This window comes from Urocitellus parryii, chromosome 6 (assembly GCF_045843805.1).
Source record: "Urocitellus parryii isolate mUroPar1 chromosome 6, mUroPar1.hap1, whole genome shotgun sequence".
Classification (NCBI taxonomy): domain Eukaryota; kingdom Metazoa; phylum Chordata; class Mammalia; order Rodentia; family Sciuridae; genus Urocitellus; species Urocitellus parryii.
In genome coordinates this window covers 197810176-197830509 of record NC_135536.1, presented here as the reverse complement: position 1 = coordinate 197830509, position 20334 = coordinate 197810176, and the positions used below count along the sequence as shown (strand labels likewise).

At 58.0% G+C, this 20334-nt stretch overlaps 2 protein-coding genes across 4 annotated transcripts; one reads left to right on the top strand and one right to left on the bottom strand.

The window, feature by feature from the left end:
- Positions 1–2846: 2846 nt before the first annotated feature.
- On the top strand, positions 2847–4000 carry Rps21 (ribosomal protein S21). The gene is made up of 6 exons (XM_026407858.2): positions 2847–2927; positions 3096–3157; positions 3245–3308; positions 3429–3500; positions 3799–3854; positions 3937–4000. Exons 2-6 carry the CDS (start codon positions 3108–3110, stop codon positions 3944–3946), a joined length of 252 nt encoding a protein of 83 aa, XP_026263643.1. The 5' UTR covers positions 2847–2927; positions 3096–3107; the 3' UTR covers positions 3947–4000.
- A 155-nt stretch (positions 4001–4155) lies between these two features.
- On the bottom strand, positions 4156–20334 carry Cables2 (Cdk5 and Abl enzyme substrate 2). 3 transcript variants are annotated; one of them, XM_026407855.2, is made up of 10 exons: positions 19976–20334; positions 10577–10648; positions 10413–10505; positions 9328–9405; positions 8286–8394; positions 7608–7773; positions 7121–7224; positions 6614–6720; positions 6282–6486; positions 4156–6110 (listed from the first exon to the last, which is right to left on the bottom strand). In XM_026407855.2, the coding sequence occupies exons 1-10, from the start codon at positions 20329–20331 to the stop codon at positions 5970–5972; spliced, it is 1431 nt and encodes a 476-aa protein (XP_026263640.1). In that variant the 5' UTR covers positions 20332–20334; the 3' UTR covers positions 4156–5969. The 3 variants fall into 3 exon arrangements, with proteins under 3 accessions (XP_026263640.1, XP_077655789.1, XP_077655788.1); XM_077799663.1 differs by having other exon boundaries at positions 6271–6486; positions 19976–20331; XM_077799662.1 differs by having other exon boundaries at positions 4156–6107; positions 19976–20331.

Below are 20334 nucleotides of genomic sequence, written 5' to 3'. Positions count from 1 at the left end.
CCTCGGAGGTCACTTCATGGTCACGTGTGCAGGTGCAACTGAGCTGCGGATGGAGTCCAGGGCATGGGTGAGCATTGGGCTGCTGTCTGCTGGGCCTGGTGCTGGCCACTGCATGCAGTGGGAGCCTCGTCCCAACATGGCCTCAGTGTCACTGAGCTTCACAGAGGCAGCAAGGCAACCAATCCTTCACCCAGGATCAACTCAATCCCTCACCCTACCTGGGATCAACTCAATCCCTCACCCTACCTGGGATCAACTCAATCCATCACCCTACCTGGGCTCTTCTTTATACACATTCCTCTCCTAAACCTTCTTACAGAGGAACATGTTACAGAAAACCCTCACAAGTCCTGTATTTCTGATGCTGTGTCAGTTCTGCAGCAGTGGCCCTGCTTTTCTATGTGGCTGACAGTCTTTAGTCTTTGACATGCTGTGTTCAAACCCTAGGACAATCTACCACTGAGCTACCTCCTCAGCTTTTTTTGAGATGGAGACTTGCTATATTGCTGAGGCTGGCCTCAAACTTACCATCCTCCTGCCTTAGCCTCCGCAGTTGCTGGAATTATACAGGTGTATAGGGCTAGGTATCTTTTACTGGATGCCATATGACACGCATTCTATTTTGTGAGGCATGCAATGTGACAGTATCCCATATTCTTTTTTGTTACTCGGGATTGAGCTCAGGGGCACTTGACCACTGAGTCACATCCCCAGGCCTATTTTGTATTTTACTTAGAGACAAGGTCTCACCGAGTTGCTTAGCATCTTGCAATTGCTGAGGATGGCTTTGAATTCACAATCCTCCTGTCTCAGCCTCCGAGCTGCTGGGATTACAGGCGTGCGCCACTGTGCCTGGTGCGTGCGCACGCGCACACACACACACACACACATATATATATATATATATATATTTTTGTAGTTGTAGGTGGATAGAATACCTTTATTTTTATGAGGTGCTAAGGATTGAAGCTGTGCTAGATAAGCACTTGACCACTGAGCTATGGGCCAGCCCTCATTCTTAAGCTTCTTTTTTATACCTTTGTTTTTGCTTTTTATGTGGTGCTGGGGATCAAACCCAGTCCCTCAAGCACACTAGGCAAGTGCTCTATCAGTGAGCCACAACCCCGGCCCCTCTTAAGCTTTTTTTTTTTATCCTGGATGCAGTCAAGTTACCTGCAAACAGTAGACCCTTTGAGGTCTTGCTTTTATGATTTGACAGGTATGATTATTTTCCATTGCCGAGTCTCTACCTAATCCTTGTGGACTTTTTCCTGTGTAGTTGATGGGGACAGGTCCAGTCCAGTGGTCCACTGGATACTGTAACCCTTAAGTTTATAATTTTTTTGGGGGGTACTGGGGATTGAACTCAGGGGTGCTTTACCACTAAGCCACATCCCCAGCCCTCTTTTGTATTTCATTTAGTTAGGGTCTCGCTGAGTTGCTGAGGCTGGCTTTGAACCGCAATCCTCCTGCCTCAGCCTCCTGAGCTGCTGGGATTACAGGCCAGCTAGGATGGTTCTTCCCCAGCCCTGGGAAAATGTGCTGACAGCTCTGGGTGGCTCTGTGGTCCTCATCCTGCCAATCTCTTCTCTGGCACTCTAGCTGCTGCATCTCTGGCTGTTTAGCTAGGCACTCTCTTGATTCCCAGGCCTTGCTGGGCTAACCTACAGACACAGGGCAGGCCAACTGCGGAAAAAACACCAAGTCATCTCTGCACAGGTGCTGGACTTCTGGAAAGAGCACATGCTTTAGGGCCTGCACAAATCAAGACTCCCAGAGGGCAATCACTTCTGACTCCAGGCTGTAGTCCAGTGAATGCACCAGCAGACAGACACCATAAACACTTGGTTTCCAGGTATGAATGGGGAGCTTGCAGCTCAGATCCAACCAACCCCAGGTGCTAAACTCTCTCACAGTGGTCACCATTGCTGCCTCGGGCTGAGAGTTCTTGGTGCACTCCATCAACACAGGCTTTACAGCCCTACTGCGCACAGGGCCACAGGGTGAGCAGGTCCACGAGAGGACCTGCAGGACAGGACCTCAGGTACACAGTTCCATGCTGGGCAGATCAGCAAGTGAGGAGGGTAGTTGTGGGAGGGCCCTCAACAGTATGATCTGAGGGAAACTGGTGAAAAGCCCGTGGGAGCTGAGGGCCAGGGCAGGCCTTGGCCCTGATTCCAGGGTGTCTGGGGTGGGCGACTCTGGGATGCAACTTGCAGTTTGGGAATTTTCTATTATCTTCATTAACGGCCGGGGCACCAGGAGAGCCTGGCACAAGCACGTCCCAGTCCACACTGCTGTGGAGAAGGGCTTTTCCTTTTTTGGTCCTGGGGACTGAACCTGGGCACTTTACCACCGGGCACTCTGCCCCACTCTTTGTTTTACTCTGGGACACAGCCTAAGTTGCCCAGGCTGGCCCCGGGACCCTCTCGAGTAGCTGGGACCCCCGGCGAGTGCCACCGCGCCCAGCAAGGAAAGGAGGTCCTCAAGGCGGCGATGAAGCCGGGCAAGGGCTGTGGGCCTAGTTCTGCCCCGGTCCCGGCCGAGCTCCTCCCGCCCAGGCCGCGGTTTCTCCAGGCGCTGGCTTCTCCGTCCTGGGGCCTCAGGCCCAGGCCGCCGTGAGGCCCTCGGTTCGCGCTACTCCGCCTGCCCCTGCCGCCCGGGGGACCCGGCAGGGCCCGCGTCCCGAGCCGCCCTCGGCCCAGCTCGCAGCCCGGAACCAACCGCGCCCTCGCCGCTGCACTCACAGCGCGCGGGAGAGGCCGGAAGCGGAAGCAGGGCGTTCCAGACCGCGCCGCAGGACGCACGCGCAGATCCGCGGCGTGGCCGACCCGGAAGCGCTCGCCGGGGCCCCGCCCACCACCGATATCGCTGCCGGGGCACGTGCCTCTTCCTCTCTGCTCTCGCGCTCGTGGTGGAGGCAGCAGGTGGGCCTCGCGGTGTGGGCTGCAATCTAGGCGGGGGCCGGGGCCGTGCGGGGCCGGGGGCCGTGCGGGGCCGGGGCCTTGGGGGGCTGAGGGCGGGGGTGTGGGCGAGCGGGCCGGGGCCGGGCGGGGCCGGATCGCCGACCTCACGGCCGCGCGGTGGCCCCGCAGGCGCGCTTCAGCATGCAGAACGACGCTGGCGAGTTCGTGGACCTGTACGTGCCGCGGAAATGGTGAGCGCCCTTGCCCCTTGCCGTCCCTTGTGCCGCGGTCGGTGCCCCGCGGCCCCGCTCGCTCACTGTGCGACCCGTTCCCCGCAGCTCCGCCAGCAACCGCATCATTGGTGCCAAGGACCACGCGTCCATCCAGATAAACGTGGCCGAGGTGAGCTGGGTTTTGCAAGGCCTGTCCCGTGGGGGACCCCGGTTCGGGACGTTGTTCTGGGCTTAGCTTTGTGCGTTGCTTTCCAAACCCCAGGTGAGTGGCATTTCCATGTCTTAACAGGTGGACAAGGTCACCGGCAGGTTTAACGGCCAGTTTAAGACCTACGCTATCTGCGGGGCCATTCGCAGGATGGTGAGTTTTCCCTAGGCGTGGCTTGCCACGGTCCCCGTCCCCAGCACAGTGTGCTTCGGCCTGGACCTTGTGAGTGTACGGTGGTTTCTGCCTCAGGCTGGTGGATTGTGCGTGGAATAGGTTTGCTGGAGCCCAGGAAAAGGACGACTCTGAGAAAGGACTCCGGTGGCTAGGAGCTTGCCAGCGCGTTTCTCCTGGCTGGTTTTTGGGCACAAATGTGGGTTTGACAAGGCATGCAGAACTTCTTGCCAGCTCAGGTGGAAACATTCTTTGAGTGTTTTTTTTTTTTTTTTTAAAGGGTGAGTCAGATGACTCCATTCTCCGATTGGCCAAGGCAGATTGCATCGTCTCAAAGTAAGGCGGTTGTTGCATGTGCATGGAGTGGCCAGGGACTTCACCAGAGACATGGTTTAATACTGGCTTTGTTTTCTTGTAGGAATTTTTGACTGGAGAGAATTGGAGATGCAGAATATTTGTCATAAATAAATAATGAAAAGCCACCTGTGTGGGTCTGTTCTGTCCCTATGGGCCCTGGAACAGGCCCTTTGCTGTGGATGGGTGACTAGGATGAGTAATGTATGTAGTTAGCTGAAAGGAGAAACTGAAGTGTGTTGCAAAACCAAGTTTTACTTCAACAAACAAATACATTATCCATTTGAAAACAATCTGTGACATAAACTTGAACATTCTGAGGTCAGATACTCGCATATACACATTCACATCCAGGACTGCTGTGGTGTGTGGACATGACATCAGGTCTGGCTTTGTTTGGTCACAGCCCAGACTTGACTTGGGCTAGAAGGTTACAGGTTCAAGCTGTTGTTTGGTTTAAGTACTGGCTTTTTTGCAGCAGCTTTGGGTACCGCATGGCAGTAGCTCTGGGCATTGTTGAAAAGGACATACAGAAGGAAGGGCTTCAGACACACCAGTTTGGTCAATGACTAAATCTCATGACATAAATACACTAACCTACTTACTACCGTGTTTACCAGCCATTTCCTTAATATCAGTGCTTTTCAGAGTTGGTGGGGCCCAGGTCCAGTGTTTGCAGGCTGTATGTAGTCTTGGTGGATAAAAGGTCTCTGGACTCTCCTTGGCCTTTTAGAAGACTGTGACCTCCAGCCATTCCTTTTCCTCAGCTGGGGTGGTCAGCTGTGCTGTACCTTTCCTAGGGTGGGTATGGAGATGGGTGTCTCCAGCAGTGGACTGCAAGAACACAGGCCATATGAACAGAATCCTTAGTCCCTGCTGGTGACAGGTTATGGGATAGACAGCCTTCTGCCCAGCAGCTACAGTTGCTGTGTTTGAGGCCAGCTGGGCTGTGAGGGAAGACCAAGAAAAGCCTTCTTGGTTGCTCAGTGTTCTTGGGCAGCAGCCTGGGGAACTGGAGTACATGGTCCTCTGCAAGAATGTTGAACCTGGAAAAGCTGAAGACAGCCCTGTGCTCTGAGCATAGACCTGCACAGAAGGGACAGCGATGGCCCTTTGGCACAGCAGGCTGCACTGGTGGAGACAGCATCTACTTTTTGCCTAGGAAGAAAGGGCATTGACCTCCTGAGTCTGAGGATGTATGGGCTCTGCAGCAGCAATGCCTTCCTGCCTGAGGGTCAAGCATGGTTCTGAGGTACACCTTTGGCAGACCTCATGGAAGGAACCCAGTTGTTCCCTTAAAAGTCCCACAGAACCAAATCCCAAGTCAAAATAAATAATATTTTCACTGTCACAATATTGCTTAGGAGAATCAAGAGCCAGCGGTTTTCCTCACTGTCCAGTGTCATGGATAGATAGGTGTTCCCAGCAAGAGGCACAGGGTGGGTCCTGGCACGGGATGGGCTGAGGTCTGCCAATCCCTTTGGATATGTGACACAGCACTGGGGTTTCACAGTGACATGAAAGCTCAAAAACAGGTCTGAGTCAAAAAGAAAGATCAAAACAGACCAGGCGTCTGCCCTTGGCTCAGCCCAGCACCAAGAGCTGCCTGTGCAAGTTTGGGGAGTTCTGGAGGAAGCAGTGGCCAGTGGGCGTGGATGCTGGGAGGCGCCTCTGGGAAAAGTAATACCCAAGATGTATGCTTAATAAGTTAGACATGGCAATTCAGGTATGTCATGAGGTCTGACATGCAGATCTCCAGTGCTGTGGCTGTGAGAGTTGGCAAGGCAAGGTGAAGGAGAGGCCAGAACTTGGATTCACCTCCATGTGATGGTTGTAAACCACAGGTCCTGGTGTCAGGCCCATCTCAGGCACATGAGAAGCGCCACACCCCCACACTGTGCAATACTCCAGGAAACCTCCCAAACATCCTTGGAGGTGTGGTGCACTTTGGAATGAAAGTGACATGCTTTTCCAAGGAAACCCAGAATAAGAGAAGCTGCGTGGGCTGGGAGGGGGCAGGTGGGCGGACTGCTGGCCTATGCCTGGGCCAAGGGCTGTGCTTCTGCCCAGCAGCCTTCCTGCACGTCCATGCCTGGCCTAGAGCTGCTGGGTGAGCCGTCTGTAGTGAGGTAAGACTTGGTTCTCGGGGAGGTACAAGGCCAGCTCCAAAGCCACGAGCACCGTGAACTCAAACCCAATGAGATCTCGCCTGTTGAACCGGAATCTTTCTTCCAGCTTCTGTGTGAAGGAGAGAGGTTCAACAGGTTAACCCCAGGACTGCACCCCCAACCTGAGCAGTGACTGGGTGTCAGCCACCTACTAGGCAAGCTGCTGGCAGACCTCCCTCCAGCATGGCCTTGCTCCTGGGCTGGACTGGTCTGGGCCACCACAGCAGGGCCTCCTACTCACATCAATGAGCTGCTTCACTTCGTTCTTGCGGAGGTCACTGCTGATCTTGGCTGCAAGCAGCACACAGGCGCCAGCACACAGCTTGCGGTTCTGCTTGTTGAGCTTGCCCTGCAGCACTAGCTTCTCAAAGTACACGTAGGCCATGGACACAGTGCCTGGCTCCAGGCTGCACTCCTCCGACAGGTTCCGCATCTCCCGCTTCAAACTGGTGGGAGAGAACGTGTCCAAGGGCAGAGGCTCTGATGCTGCTGAGGCAGCCGCCACGGCTTGTGCCATGTGCCCTTGGGGTTATACTGGGGAGCAAGCTGGGACATCTGCCTGGTACTCCTTACCTCCGGATTTTGCTTAATGTCAGTTTGATGTGAGGGAACTTCTCCTTAAAGGTCTCGTTCATGTCCTTCTTGAGGTCTGAGGGCTTCACGTACTCTATCACTGTGGTCTGCAACAGAAGTGAAGCAGGTAGGGCCAGCCCACCTTGGGGTAGCCTGGCACAGCCTGGGTCTGCACACATGAACATGAGGAGCTTCAGAGGGGCACCTGGATCTCCGAGAATGAAATGGCTGAAGAGCCCGTCTGTCCTTGGTGGGGAGGCCCCAGCTGCCAGTCTCTGAGGGCTGACCCCAGGTGAGCATGGCCAGCCTGGCTCTCTGGCCTGCCTATGTCTATGGCCTGGGTCCCTTTCCTGCTGCTGTTGGTGTTCTGAGGTGGGGGGGTCCCCATGCACTGGCTATCTGGAGCTTCTGGGTGCCAGAGGTGGCTTGCCCACAGCCCACCCATGTGCCCTGAGCCGCAGTGGGGTGAGGTGGGCAGCTTGCAGGCCACAGGTGGCCCGTGCTCACCATGTATGAGGCAAAGATGAGGACCCGCTTGTGCTTTCCACAGGGCCACTGCGGGTCGTCCAGGAGGTTGGGGTTATACTCCAGGGTATCTCCCACGTCACTCCCTGTAAGTAGAGGCAGCTCCTGACCCACCAGAGTCTGTGTGGAAACTGTCCAGTCCACAGGGGAGGCATCACAGCCAAGTACCTTGGGTCTGAGAGGAGCCCCAGGCCACAATTCCCTCCCTGTCCCCAGCCCAGGTTAAAGGGACAGGAGTCCTGTAGGGACATTGAGAGGTCAGGTCCCTTCCTGAAGCAGCCTGGGGCAGGGTGCCTCTTCCCCACCTGGCCTGGGCATAGCCCTGAGCTGTGTGCAGCCTGGGGCCTTTTCTCTCCCGAGAGGCTCTGCTGCCCTGCTCTGCAGCCAGGCACTGCCATGAGCTCCGGCCTGAGTGTGGCCTATTGGTGCTGCTGCCTCCCCTGTGCCGTGGGAAGACAGGCTACTATACCTAGCTCTGTGCCAGCTGGTGCCGACTTGGCAGTGGCAGGTTTATGTCTTGACCCTGGTAGAGCCCGGGGGATGCTCGGCCGAGGCTGGGGCAATGGGCCGTGGCTGTCACTCTTGGGTGCGACCAGGGCGTTGGTAGGGTACAGGAACTTTGCATAAGAGACAACCTGGAAAAGCAGTCACACTGGGGTTCAGTCCTGCTTCCTGAGAGCAGAGGTGCAAATGAGTTGTTTTCCACGTTGCAGTGCACCTGAGCTGCCACAGAAAAGGAGCCCAACTCAGAGCCAGGGAGCAGCTGTGGGCACCATGCCACTGGCTCACCCAGAGCTGGTGGTCTCAGGCCACCAGCTTTCCATATTTAGTCTGGATCTGTAGTGATGTGACATCCCCTGCCTCTGAAGACCCTTAGCCTTAGCCTACAGGCCCAGAGGTAGGGCCAGACAGTATGGAGAGTCTGGGCTGCAGAGGGGCAGTGCAGCACATGCCTGGCTGACCCCAGGTCATTTTTCAGGGCTGGTTAGAAGGGCATCTGCTGACAGGCATGGTCATTTCCCCAGGGCTGGGTGGGCCACCCCCCACACTCTCCTTCCCATGTCCCTCTGTGGGTACTGGCTACAGGGCTGTTCCTGCCCACCCTGCCCTCACTGTGCTGGCCGTTGGCTGGCCCTGGGGCTCTTGCCTTTCCATCTGCTCCCAGTTCAACACCTTCCAACTCAAACACCATCTCAGAAGAAACGGAAACACCGCCAGACGGATGCCTCTGCTTCTGGCTGTCCACCCTCAGGTCACTGCAAAGCATAGAAGGGGAGGGGCTGTGGCCCTGCTACCTGTGGCTGGTGGTGGGTGGGAGCTGGGCCCTCCACAGTCCTGACAGCTCAGCACACCTGTCTGTCTGTACAGTGGTGCTCACGCCCCTCTTGTCAGAAGAAAAGTGCACAGGAATGGCCAGGAGGCAAGGCCCCAGGCTTTCATTGTCAGGCCGGCTGAGCCTGGCTCCTGCCCTGGCTCAGACATTGTCAAACACCTGGGTGCCGGTGGCAGTGACCCAGCTCAGCACGATCTTCAGCCACCCCTTCACCTGCAGCCACAGCCCTCGGTGCAGCTCAGCCTGGACCCTGAGAACTGGTGCTTCTCCACAGGGGCGCAAGTTTCCCTGTTGCCAACTGTTTTTAAGCCAGAGTTACACATCATGCTTCCCCACCCAACAGCCATTTCCTTTTCCCCTGAAGTGTGCTCAGGACACAATTGCCTGGACTAGTCACAAGGAGGCACAACTGTCTGCAAGAGGGACAGGAACCTCACAGGGAACCTACATAAAGAAGCCAGGCATGGTGGCTCACGCCTGCAATCCCAGCAGCTCAGGAGGCTGAGGCAGGAGAATCATGAGTTCAAAGCCAGCCTCAGCAACAGCAAGGTGCTAAGCAACTCAGTGAGACCCTGTCTCTAAATAAAATACAAAATAGGGCTGGGGGTGTGGCTCAGTGGTCGAGTGCCCCCGAATTCAGTTTCTGGCACTAAAAACGAAACAAAACAAAAGACAGGTTGAGCAGAAACCAAGGGTCCTCCCAGAAAATGAGAACCCAAAATGGCCAGAGTTCCTGAGCTCTGGAAGCAGTAGATGTGCTGACCCTGGGTCTGCATAGAGCCTCCAGGGCCCAAATGGCCTCAGTCTGCACTGAGGGTCCAGACTTGCCTAGAGGAGAGTGCTGGTGAGTGCTCACCTGATCCGCAGGCCTTCTCCATAGGGCAGGACTGAGAAGGCTGCGCACAGGGACCGCTTGGCACAGATGAGCACGATCCTGTGGGGAGGGCAGGGTCAGAGCCGGGCAGTGTCCTTTCCAGGGTTGTGGGCATTTCCAAAGGAAAACTCCATTCTGCCTGAATCCATGTGAGGGGAAGGCGCCAGCCGCCCAAGGGGTCTCAGCCCAGGAAGCTGGGGCCTTGGTCAGCAGATCTTGCACCTCAGCACTGGGCCGAGCGAGCTCCCTGTTCCCCAGGATGTGCTTAACAGGGCACCCCTCCCTCGGGTGCTGCTGCAGGAGTGTGGGCAGGACTGCAACAGGCAGGCAGAGGACACCGCCTCAGGGAAGGCCAGGCCTCCTTTGTAAAGGCAGAAGGTCCACTTGAAGCCAGGCATGAGGTCCTGGGCAGAGAGAGCTTAATGGCATCAGCAGTGTCTGCAACACGAGGCTCAGGGAAGACAGAGCTGCATCCACAACTTCGGACCCCTGCACTGGGTCCTCCCTGCTGGGGTCCGCAGCTCTGCACTCGGTCTGCCTGGAGCTTTCCTGTGCACTGTCTCCTGAGGAAATCTCCACCATGGCTATGGTGCCTTGGGAGTGCTGCAAAGGTGGCTTCCGGGGGAAGGGGAGCTCTTTGGGATCCCCTGGGTCAGGGTGAGGGACAGGAAATAGGATCCCCACCAGGGCAGGTGGTACACATCCTCCTGGGGACCAGCCTGGTACTCTTTGGGCAGTTCAGCCTCCCCATGTGCTTCCAAATATGACCAGCCCCGCCTCAGGACACATCTCAGCGCTGAGCCTATTTCTGCATTTCCAGTGTTCCCTTCAATTCTTTTCCTGAAGGTGTGAGTCGGCCTGGAGGCTCTTCCCCAGGATTGCACAGTGGGCTCTCTGGGCAGGAGGGACACCTGCTTGTGCTCTGTGGGTACAGGGGAAGGTGTCTGCTTCTAAATGGTCATGGGATGGGCTGTGGGCACAGGGACAGGAGCCTGGTCTCCTGCAGCTGGCCTCCAGGGACCATAGGCTAGACCTGGCTGCCCTGGCCTGGGCCCTGGAGCCGTCACCTGCTGTTCCTGGTGTCATACTGCCTCATGTTCTTGATGAAGTGGGTCTTCTTCAGCCCTTTGTGTCTTGGTGATCCAGATGCGTGTTTGGTCCTGCAGGTAAACGAACAGGTCACTCCTGTCCTTAGGACCCTGTCTATCCCAGGGGTTGGCAGGTTGCCTACCTCTGAACCGAGGCACATCCCACTGCATCTTCCAGAAACTCAAGGGAGCAGCGCTGAGATGTGACTCGCCGCCTGTGAGGAAGACAGTGCAGCCTCAGGACCCGCCACAGGCTTCAGGGCCACCTTGACAGCTGTGCTACCTAGGCAGAGCTGGTGCCGCAGCTGCGCAGGGCAGACCGCTGAGGGGTGAGGAGCGGCCAGGCCACACACCTCTGGGCTAAGAGGCTTTGAGGGCCTGAGAGGAGTGGCCCTGCTGGGCAGGCTCTGTAAACAGAACAAGTCACACTGAGCTTCCGGGCCCTGGAGGGTGCTAAGTGCTCCACCTGTGGGGGCCACCTGGGGCTGAGGGAGCCTGCCCCTCCTTACCGCAGGGCAGGCCCCACACTGTGGCCCAGCCCAGAGGCACCACCAGGCACAACCCAGCCCTCTCACATGCAGCTGCTCCCTCAGGAGCACCCCCACCTGGCTCAGGCCTCACAGGGCTAGTCCTGGGTTTAGAACATTCTTTTCCAGCTCGGCTGGTGGCCCCCTACTTCTGGACTTTAGGGTTTAGCTGTATGTTGCCCCTCAGCGCTGCTGAACTGTGCTGTCCTGTGGGCACGGGACGCTGTGGCAACATCAGTAATGGATCTCCCTGCCTCCTTACAGGAGCAGCAGTCCCAGGGGATGTAGCAGGGGCCATGTACTCACTGCTGGCCTCCAGTGCCTATGCCCAGAAGCCAGGATGCAGAGGCAGAGTTTGACGGCACACGAGAGGGCTCTGAGAAGGTGGCCTCCCTGCACCAGGCGCTGGGAAGGGGGCTTCTCAAGCTGGAGATCTCAGAAACCCTGCATGGTCGTAATTTTGCACCAAGACTGTCAGGGTCACCAGTGACCTCCTGGTCCTCACAAGGGAGAATGTCTGGACCTCACAGGAAAATGGGGGCTCACAGCAAAGCTACCAATACAGCTTCCAGAGGCCAAGCAGCACATGGAAGGGGCCTCATGGAAGGCAGGTGGGTCTGCCCCAGGGCCCCACTGAGAGGACAGAGACCAGGGGTCAGTGCTGAGGCTGCACCAAGTTGGGCACCACCCCTCCCAAAGTTCTCTGTCACAGCTCTCCAGCTCCAGGCTACATGTGAGGAGCTCTACTTTCAGCTTTATTCTTCCTTTTTTTTTTTTTTTTTGTAGGGTGGGGGATGAACCCAGGGCTTTGCACATTCGAGGCAAGTACTCTACCAACTGAGCTATATCCCCAGCCCTATTCTTCCATTTTTAAACAAGTGGTGCATATATTTTAAAAGAAAAATCTAGAAAATATATAGAGAAGCAAACATTTAAAAACCTTTCACCCAATCACTCATAATCCTCCTCCCAAGGCCAGTGTGCTACTGTCCTGACACGGGGTCACTGCAATTCTCAGGGTCATGCTGTGACCGTGCTGCAGCCACCTCCCTGTGTAGACTGCACATCTGGTGTCACGTGCACTCCCAGTGTGGGCTGGGCTTGCCCCGCTTTGAGAGAGCCCTGGACTGGCAACCCTGTGTCCCGGGCACTGGGCCCACTGAGTACCACTGCGCACGCGCCAGCCCTCGGCACTCCTGCCTGACGACTCCCAAGGAGGCCCCTAGAGGAACTGCTGTCCCAGGACGGCTCCTTGAGCCAGAGGTTCTAGGCTCTGCCCAAGGGGAAAGGTAAGCCCCTAAACAGAATCTGAAGACCCATTCATGAGCCACACCCTCCTGCCTGGACTCCAGGACCCCCAGGAATTTTCCATAAGTGAAGGGCTGAGCCGCATACTTGCTCCTGCCAGGACATGGCACCTGCTGGCCCCCAGGTGCACAGGACCACGCTGGAGGTCTTCCTGACATGGGCACAGGAACCTAAAGAGATCAAATGGCTCTCAGACCCATGTAGCAGAGAGCAAAGCTGGGACTTGAACCCAGGTCCACTTGAGACTGCAAAGCTTTGCTCCTGTCCTTGGCCAGGAGCCATGGCGAACATGCTGGGCACCCAGTGTTTCAGGAGTGCAGTTTATGGTTCACACCACACGGCATTATAAGGAGAAGCGAGTCAAGATGATGACAAGAGTGAGTGCTGCAGGTGACGGTGGTGATGGTACTGGTGACTGTGGTGTTGTTGGTGATGATAGTACTGGCAGTGAGGTGACAGAATGCCATTAAGGCTTGATCAGTGCTGGACGCTGACCTGCTGTGCCTGTGCCTGAGGAGCTAGGGAGCATCACATCTTTCTCCAGGGTTCTGGGGCCAGCTGGGGAAGAGGGCTTCCTGAGCTAGAAGGCCCTGCAGGGCTGCTTTGTCAGCTCCTGTAGCACCTGCTGGCTCTGCGGCCTGGGGCTGCCCATGTCCATCTCCCCAGAGGGCACTGATGGGGAGCTCCTGTGCAGGACCAAAGACTTCACACTGACATGGGCACTCCTGCAGGCATGCAGGAGACACGTGACCCAGCCTGTCTGCCCTCTGACCTAAGCTAGAGTGGAGACTCAAGAGGCAAGTCTCTGACTGGATGAGGGTCCACGCAGACCTCAAGCCAGCTGCAAGGGGACAGAGGTGCTGCTAGGTGAAAAGTGCATGGGGACAAGAGAACAAACCTCTGGTCACAAAAGGACAACTGGTTTGACATTCGAGACACGAGCTGCAGAAAGGTGAGAGCCCTGCACGGTGTCTGTACTGTTGTGCAGGCTGCAGCCCTGTGGCCTTCAGTGATAGCACCCAGAGCCGAGCAGTGTTCCCCTCAACTACAGAGTATGACTGCATTTAGAAACAGGGTTTCCAAGGAGATGATGAGGGTAACCAGTCAGTAGGTCGAGCCCTGATCCAACCTGAAGGATGTCCTTATAAGAAAAGACCAGGGCCAGGCACGGCAGTGGCATGCAGGCTGGCATTGGCATGCCTGTGATCCCAGGGCTCGGGTGGCAGAGGCAGGAGAATCACAAGTTCAAAGCCAGCTTCAGCAGTTTAGGGAGGTCTCAGTAACTCAATGAGACTCTGTCTCTAAATAAAATACAAAATAGGACTGGGGGTGTGGCTCAGTGGTCGAGTGCCCCCGAGTTCAATGCCTGGTACTCAAAAAAAAAAAAAAATCAGGACACAATATAACAAGAGGGAGGAGAGGCCATAGGCTGGAGAGGAGGCCCCAAGAAATACCCACCCTGCCCACACCATGGTCTTGGCCTCCAGAGTCCAGAATGAGAGGAACGGATGTCTGTCTGTTGTTCAAGCCACCAGGTGGAGGCGCTGTCATAGCAGCCCAGCTGACTAACCCAGCTGGCAGGAAGCCACATGGTGGAGTTGGGCCAGAGATGGTCTGTGAGCTCACCTCGCCTCAGCCCACTGTCTGCACAGGATTCAGAACGGCTGGGCACCTACTGTGCATCACGGCTGTGTGTTAAGACATGACAGGGTCCACCCATCCGCTGACTGCTGACCCAGAGTGGCTGATGTGCTCTGTAGCCTGTGCTGTGTGGCCTGGGGCTGCCTGCAGGGCTGCTGGGTGTGCACTTCCCAGCAGGGTGGGCCTGTGTCCACCTGTCAGCAGGAGCTGTTCCCTAAGCGTGAGCCAAGGTCAAGTCCTGGGGAAGGCAGAGGGAGTTCATGGGAGCTGCAGCAGCCTTCGGGCGCCAGGCGGGCACCTTCCTCGCAGCATCTCCCAGCAGGACCCCTGACCTGAGCGAGGTCTGGCATGCTCAGGCCACCTTCTGACTCTGGCAGAGCCAGCCTGGAGTGCAGGTCCACACCACACCCTCACCACATAGGCGCTGGCGCTAGGGACAGAGCCACCACTTCACACCAACACTTGTGAGGCCAGGACATTAGTCACATCATGTGGCAGTGGCATACAGGCTGGCACAAGGTCACACAGCAGAGTGTCCAGGTCCTGGTGGGCCCCTGCTGTCACCCTGACCCACATGCATAGGCTTCCTTTCTCACTGTGTAGTGACGTGGGCCTCCTAGATGACAAAGGCTGCCGGAAGACAAACCTGGACTGAGAACGGAGGCAGACCCAGGGAGTGCAGGGAGCCGCTCACTGGCCACCGCCAGAGGTCTGTGCATCCGCCTGCTCTGGCTCGTGGGGGGCAGGGTGCCAGCCCGGCAGGGCCCTAGACACCTGGCCTGGGAAGCCTGTCCAGGAAAGGCTGGCCCTCCAGGATGGCAGAGGGAAGAGGGGCCCAGAGGCCTCTTCAGACAGTGGAGGGGTGCCGAGAGCCCAGCTGCAGGCCAAACCATGTCTGGCAGACACCTAGGAGGCATGGGATGCCCTCTGAGCACTGCCCGATGGTGAGTGTCATGCTGGGTGAGGGGCTGGGCCTGCCCTGAGGAGGTGCCTAGCTGATTGCTGGATGCACAGGCCTGGAGCTGGGGAGCAGCCAGCTGAGGCGAGACGTGAGGGCCATTCCTGTGTGGCTTCCTCAGGCTCATTCTCTCAGGTAATTACCAAGTGATGCCCAGGTGACTCCAGCACGCCTGGGATCTCATTTGCAGGCCTGCAGGAGTGGCAGCGGAAGCCAGGGCCCCTGGTGGCCTGCAGAGGAGCTGTAGGCAGACACTGACCTCTGCTGCCTGGCTGGCTCCTCCTGCCGCTTTCTGGACACTCGGGGATTCTCTGGCAGCCTGTCAAGCCTTCCCAGCTGGCCCCACAGATCCCTCTCTCTGTGACTTTCCACAGCACTCATGTGTAAACCCGGTCCTCACACCTCTGCTGGGCAGGCAGCGTGCTCACTCTCAGCTTACACGTGGGCACACAGGCACAGAGCCAGGCAGCAACTGGCCTGAGGTAACACAGCCAGTAAGAGGGGAAGCAGGGGCCAGTGTCTGGGGCCCAGCCCCTCCGGCAGACCCATATCCAGGGGACAGGGCAGGACTGCTTGCCCCAGAGCAGCCTGAACTGGACTGGCCCCACTGGGAGCAGCGCACACCAGTCAGCAGGAGGGCAGGCGGACATGGACAGACGGACGGACACACACACACACACACACACACACACACACACACACGCCATCCAACTGCAGTGAGCAAAGACATGACTGGAGCAGAAGGAGCCACATGTCACATGGTGTCACACACCAGAGAGTCGGTGAGGGGATGGCCAAGGAGGGCCCCAGGAAATCTTCTGGGGGTTGTTCTCTGGAGCGAATAGTAGCCATGAGGGGCCCCTGCCCAGGTGAGTGACGGAACTGCAATCACATGCCACACGGTCACCCTGCCATGCCCATCTGTTGACATCTCAATTTGAAAAATGCTAAACACACACAAACAAACCGACAAGAATATTTGGGTTTTTCTGCCACCTTGGCCACCAAGCGCACCTCCTGCCCCTGACGTCTTGGTGAGTCCAAAGCCTGCTGCGTCCACTCGCCCTGTTAGGCTCAGCTCCACTACTTACAGGAACGAGTCTGGGGTCTGCTGGCACTCCCTGCCTGTGGCAGCCACCAGCCTGGAGTCAGGGGTTGAGGTGAGAGGGAGGCTGCCAAGGCCAAGAGGGCAGGGTGCCCACCCATTTAGCAGACCTGCTGACCCCACCCCTGAATGTCCCCTGAATAAGGGGTGGCCAACCCGTGCTATCAAGACACCTCCCCAAGGGTGCTGAGCCGAGAAACCACTGCTCCTTAACTGCCGCTCTCCTGTGGGACAGCTTCTTTGCTGTGGCTAGAGACGCCCAGGAGAGGCCAAGGCAGGGCCACCTCTCTGAGAAGGAGGACTGTGTCCCCGTTAGGAACCAGGGGAGTGGAGGGTTGCTCAGTGTGGGCTGGACTCACTTGGGATGGCACATGAAGGGGTTGCAGATATGCTTCAGAGAGCATGGGTGCCCTCCGGAGGCCACGCACTTCACCCTGCACGGTCACCAACACCAGTGGCATGTGACCACCTGGCCAGGGACTTACAGTGCCTGGCCTGCCTACCACTGTTTCCTAGCCCGAGAAGTGGGCCTAGCACGTGAGAGCCCCCTGCACACATCTGTCGAACGAGTGGGTGGTCCTGGGTGCCTGTCCCACTGAGCCCCAGGCACAGCAGAAGCTCCAATTCCAGAGCTCCCGGCAGAGGCCTGGAGCGCCACAGCCCCCATCAAAGGCCTGCAGTGGGACAGGAGGGCCAGGCCCCTGGGCTGCAGCTCAGCTGCCCCTCCAGCTGGGTTCCAGCTGGGCAGAAGAAACCCCAGTCAGTTGTAAACCAGCTGCAGGCACTGACTGCCAGATGCGCCTAGCTGGCCCTGGCCTGCGGCAGCCTGCAGAGGCCACCAGGCCTCTCCCCAGAGGGGACCTGCTCCTGGAGCACAGCTGCCTCTGGCTCAAGGCTGCACCCAGCCACATCTGGCTGCAATCTTCAGAAGGGCATCTGCCTGTAGGGACACCCTTCGCCCCTTATTTGTGAGGGGCACTAACCAGGGCTGTTTTGGTTGAACTTAGTCCCCCAGAAAGATACGCTGAAGCTCAAGGCCTCGTACCTTAGCTGTGGTCAAGTTAAGATGAGGACAACTGGTCCTGGGGAGAGGAGGAGGCAGGAAGAGGACACCCAGGGAGAGGTAGGAAGGGGCCCAGAGAGATCCCAGCTCTGCCCAGCCCTGGAGGCTGGAGCGGGAGGCTACTGCTGCCGTGGGAAGCTGTGGTCGGTGGGCCTTTGTCATGCCCAGGGGACCCACGCAGGCCTTTCAAAGGATCTGGACAGAAGCGTGGGGTGAGGTGGCTGCCAGGCAGGGCCCCTGAACAGTTGCTTCTACCCGTGAGGGAGCCCAGGGGTGCAGCTTGCTCTCGGGCATGGAGTAGTCGAGTTGCCCAAACCGAGAATAAACAGTGTTATTAGTTCTGTGAGGAAAACAAAGGTTCTGGTGAGTCCCTGGCGTAGCAGGCACTGCTGAGAGCCAAGTGTAAACGCAAACTCCTGGAAGACTGAGACGCTGAGGTATCCTGGCAGCCTTGCTGTAGCGGGAGGCGCTGCTTGCCTTGCCCTGACTGCTGTCCTGTACCTTGCTGAGCCCTTGGAATCATCTACCTCAGGGAGGTGGTGTTTCATGTGAACCTATCTTACAGAGGAGGAGACTGAGGCTCAGAGAGGCCCCTTTAGCTGTTGGAGATCACAGAGCTACTGAAAGGTGAAGACAGAATTTGAGTCTGGGTTCCCAGAGCTGGGTCCGATGCCACCCTCACAACATGAACTTTAGGGCTGCCTCCAGGACTTCAGCGGGTCCTGGAGCTCTAAACCAGTGGCCAGTGGCTTCCTTAGCCAGGTTGGCCACAGCTCCCTTCCCTAGCAACAGGCCTGGGAGTAAAGGAGGGCAGATGGTCCACTTCCTAGGGGCCACTGCTCATCAGGGGAAGGGCTGTGAACTCAGCAGCAGAGCACAAGGAGGGGAGACTCTGCCACAGTGGGCCCAGCAGTGTGCAGGAAGGACATCCCAGTGGAGACTTGAAGGCAGGCTGAGGAGGGAGGGATGGTTTGCTGGAGGGCCTGGCCAAGACCAGAGGCATCCCTCCACGGCACATCTGGCCTGCTGGGGGGAAGTGGCCACTCTCCAGAAGCCTCAGGGAGGTGAACCTCTACCTGAACGGCTGGAGAACGAGGAGGGGCAGCTCTTGGAGTGACCCCACTCTGGTTTTGGCATCCCACCTGCTCCCTGGACTGGCCCATGGGCTGCTAGTGTGTTCACAGGGTGTGTGAACTCTAGGCTGAAGGGGACCTAAGGCTCCCAATGCAGGTGTGCCCATGGCCAGAGGGGGGAAGGAGCTCTGTGCCCACCCCAGAGATGGGCCTGGCTGCAGGGGGCTGCCTTCTCTGGGGTCCTCACAGGGCCTCCTGCTGGTCTGCAGAGTCACTGGGCATGCCATGTGCATGTGCTTAGCTGTCCCATTCAGGGCAAGTCCATCTGCTGCCCCAGCTGGTCCCTCTAACTGTCCCCTGGCAGTGGCCAGGCTCACCTTGGGTGAAGGTCTGGTGGAAAGGCTCTAGCCCTCGGGATGGCCACAGTGGGGGTGCCTCAGCAAGCACAGGCTCATCCTCTGGCCTCCAGAACATGCTGGGTGTGAGGCTGGGAGCCTGGGAACAGTGCTAGGTTCGGGACTCAACCTCCTCAGCCAAACACCCCCGAGGGACACCATCACAAGGCCTGCCCAGGGGCCTGCTCAGTGACCTCCAAGTGTGAAGAGCTGACTCTGCCCTGAGTCCACCCAAGCCAACCCTGATCAGGGGCTCCCTGCACAGTTCAGGGACTGCCTGGCGGGGCTGCCCAGCAGGGCTCTGTCCTGCAGTCAGTGAAGGACCAAGAAGCAGTCTTTCAGAAGGGACCAGAGACAGCCAGGCCTGACTCCTGTGGTCACTCCTCAGAGTGAGAGCTATAGGGTTCAGAAGGGGTCAGGAAGACAGGGTCACCTGGGGGGCAGAATTCTCTGAAAGAACACAGGGTATCAGGCAATCAGGGCCATCTGGGCAGGGGTCAGAGCCTAGAGGAGCAGAGTTCAGGGGTAGGGGCTGTCCTGGGATGTTCCCCAAATGGCATCAGGGCAGGGAGTAAGTGCAGGCCCAGGGGTGCTGAACTAAGAGGCAATGGGGTATGGGGTTGCAGAGTCCAGCAGCCATGGATAGAAGGAAGGGAAGTCTGGATGGGTGCACAAGGCTCTGAGAATGGATGAACAGGTGTGGGGAAGACCCCAGCATGTGGGCAGGAGTCATGAGATGGACACGTGGCCGGGCATATAAGGGATGTTTGGGGTTCCTATGTCCAGAGCAGTGATAAAGTGGACTGGGGAAGGGGTGTGTCCAGAGCTGACAAGGCTCTGGGTCTGGAGGCTGATAAAGACTGAAGGAATCCTGAGGCCCATGTTCTGGGTACTCCCCAAGGTAGAGAAGAACCCGTCTCCAGGGGCTGAGAGCATTAAGAGCATTCTGACCCCATATGTGGGAGTTGACAAAGTCTGAGGAAACCCTGGACAGAGCCCTGGGTCACCCAAACTCTGTCCCTTGAATTGATCTGACAGCCCAGATCACTGCAACCCCTGTGGCCGGGCTGTAGGACCCAGGTCACCCCAACCTTGACTACTGCATTTTGGACTGACTGTGCCCGATCATTCCACCCCTGAGTCATATGCTGCTGGGACCCAGGCCATCCTGACTTCTGTGTCCTAGCCCCCAGGTCACCCTGACGGCTGTATCCTGGGCTATTGGGCCCCAGATCACCCTGACACCTGTGTCCTGAGCTTGATGGACTCCCAGTTCACCGTGATACTGCGACCTGGGCTGATGGGGTTCAGATCACTCTCACACCTGTGCCCTGGTCCCTGCATCCTGGGCTGATGGCCCTGGCCACCTTGATGGGGTCCAGGTCACACAAGCCCTGCATCCTCGCTGAAGGACAGTCTAGGCCCCCCTGGGCCCAACGTCCTGGGCTGATGGCTCTGGCCACCCCACTCACCTCTGGCGCTGCCCGTCCAGGGCGAGGCCGGCGGGCGCCGTCGTGGGGCTGAGCAGGCCCTGGGGCGCAGGCCGGGCGGGCAGCCCTGGGAGGCCGGCAGGCGGCGCGGGCGGCGGCGCGGGCGGCTCGCGGGCCTCGGCGGGCGGCGGCGGCGGGGGCGGCGGCTTCTCGCCGCCAGGGCCCAGGCTCGGGGGCCTTCCGTCCAGGGAGATGTTGTTGAGGAAGAAGAGCGCGGCCTGGCGGCGCCGCGAGTCCCCACGTCTCCGAGGCGCGGGCGGCGGGTTGCGGGTGGCGGGCGCGGGCCTGGCGGGGCCGGGGGCCGGGCCCGGGGCTCCTCCCGCCGCGGCCGCGGCCATGCT

Excerpts from the sequence above, each read along its gene's own strand:
- Rps21 (XM_026407858.2), top strand. The coding sequence starts at position 3,108 with ATGCAGAACGACGCTGGCGAGTTCGTGGACCTGTACGTGCCGCGGAAA. Across the intron at positions 3,309-3,428 it reads TCCAGATAAACGTGGCCGAG|GTGGACAAGGTCACCGGCAG; the intron begins GTGAGCTGGGTT and ends ATGTCTTAACAG. Across the intron at positions 3,501-3,798 it reads GCGGGGCCATTCGCAGGATG|GGTGAGTCAGATGACTCCAT; the intron begins GTGAGTTTTCCC and ends TTTTTTTTAAAG.
- Cables2 (XM_077799663.1), bottom strand. The coding sequence starts at position 20,331 with ATGGCCGCGGCCGCGGCGGGAGGAGCCCCGGGCCCGGCCCCCGGCCCC. Across the intron at positions 7,225-7,607 it reads ACCAGCTGGCACAGAGCTAG|GGAGTGACGTGGGAGATACC; the intron begins GTATAGTAGCCT and ends CTCTACTTACAG. Across the intron at positions 6,487-6,613 it reads ACATTAAGCAAAATCCGGAG|TTTGAAGCGGGAGATGCGGA; the intron begins GTAAGGAGTACC and ends CTCTCCCACCAG.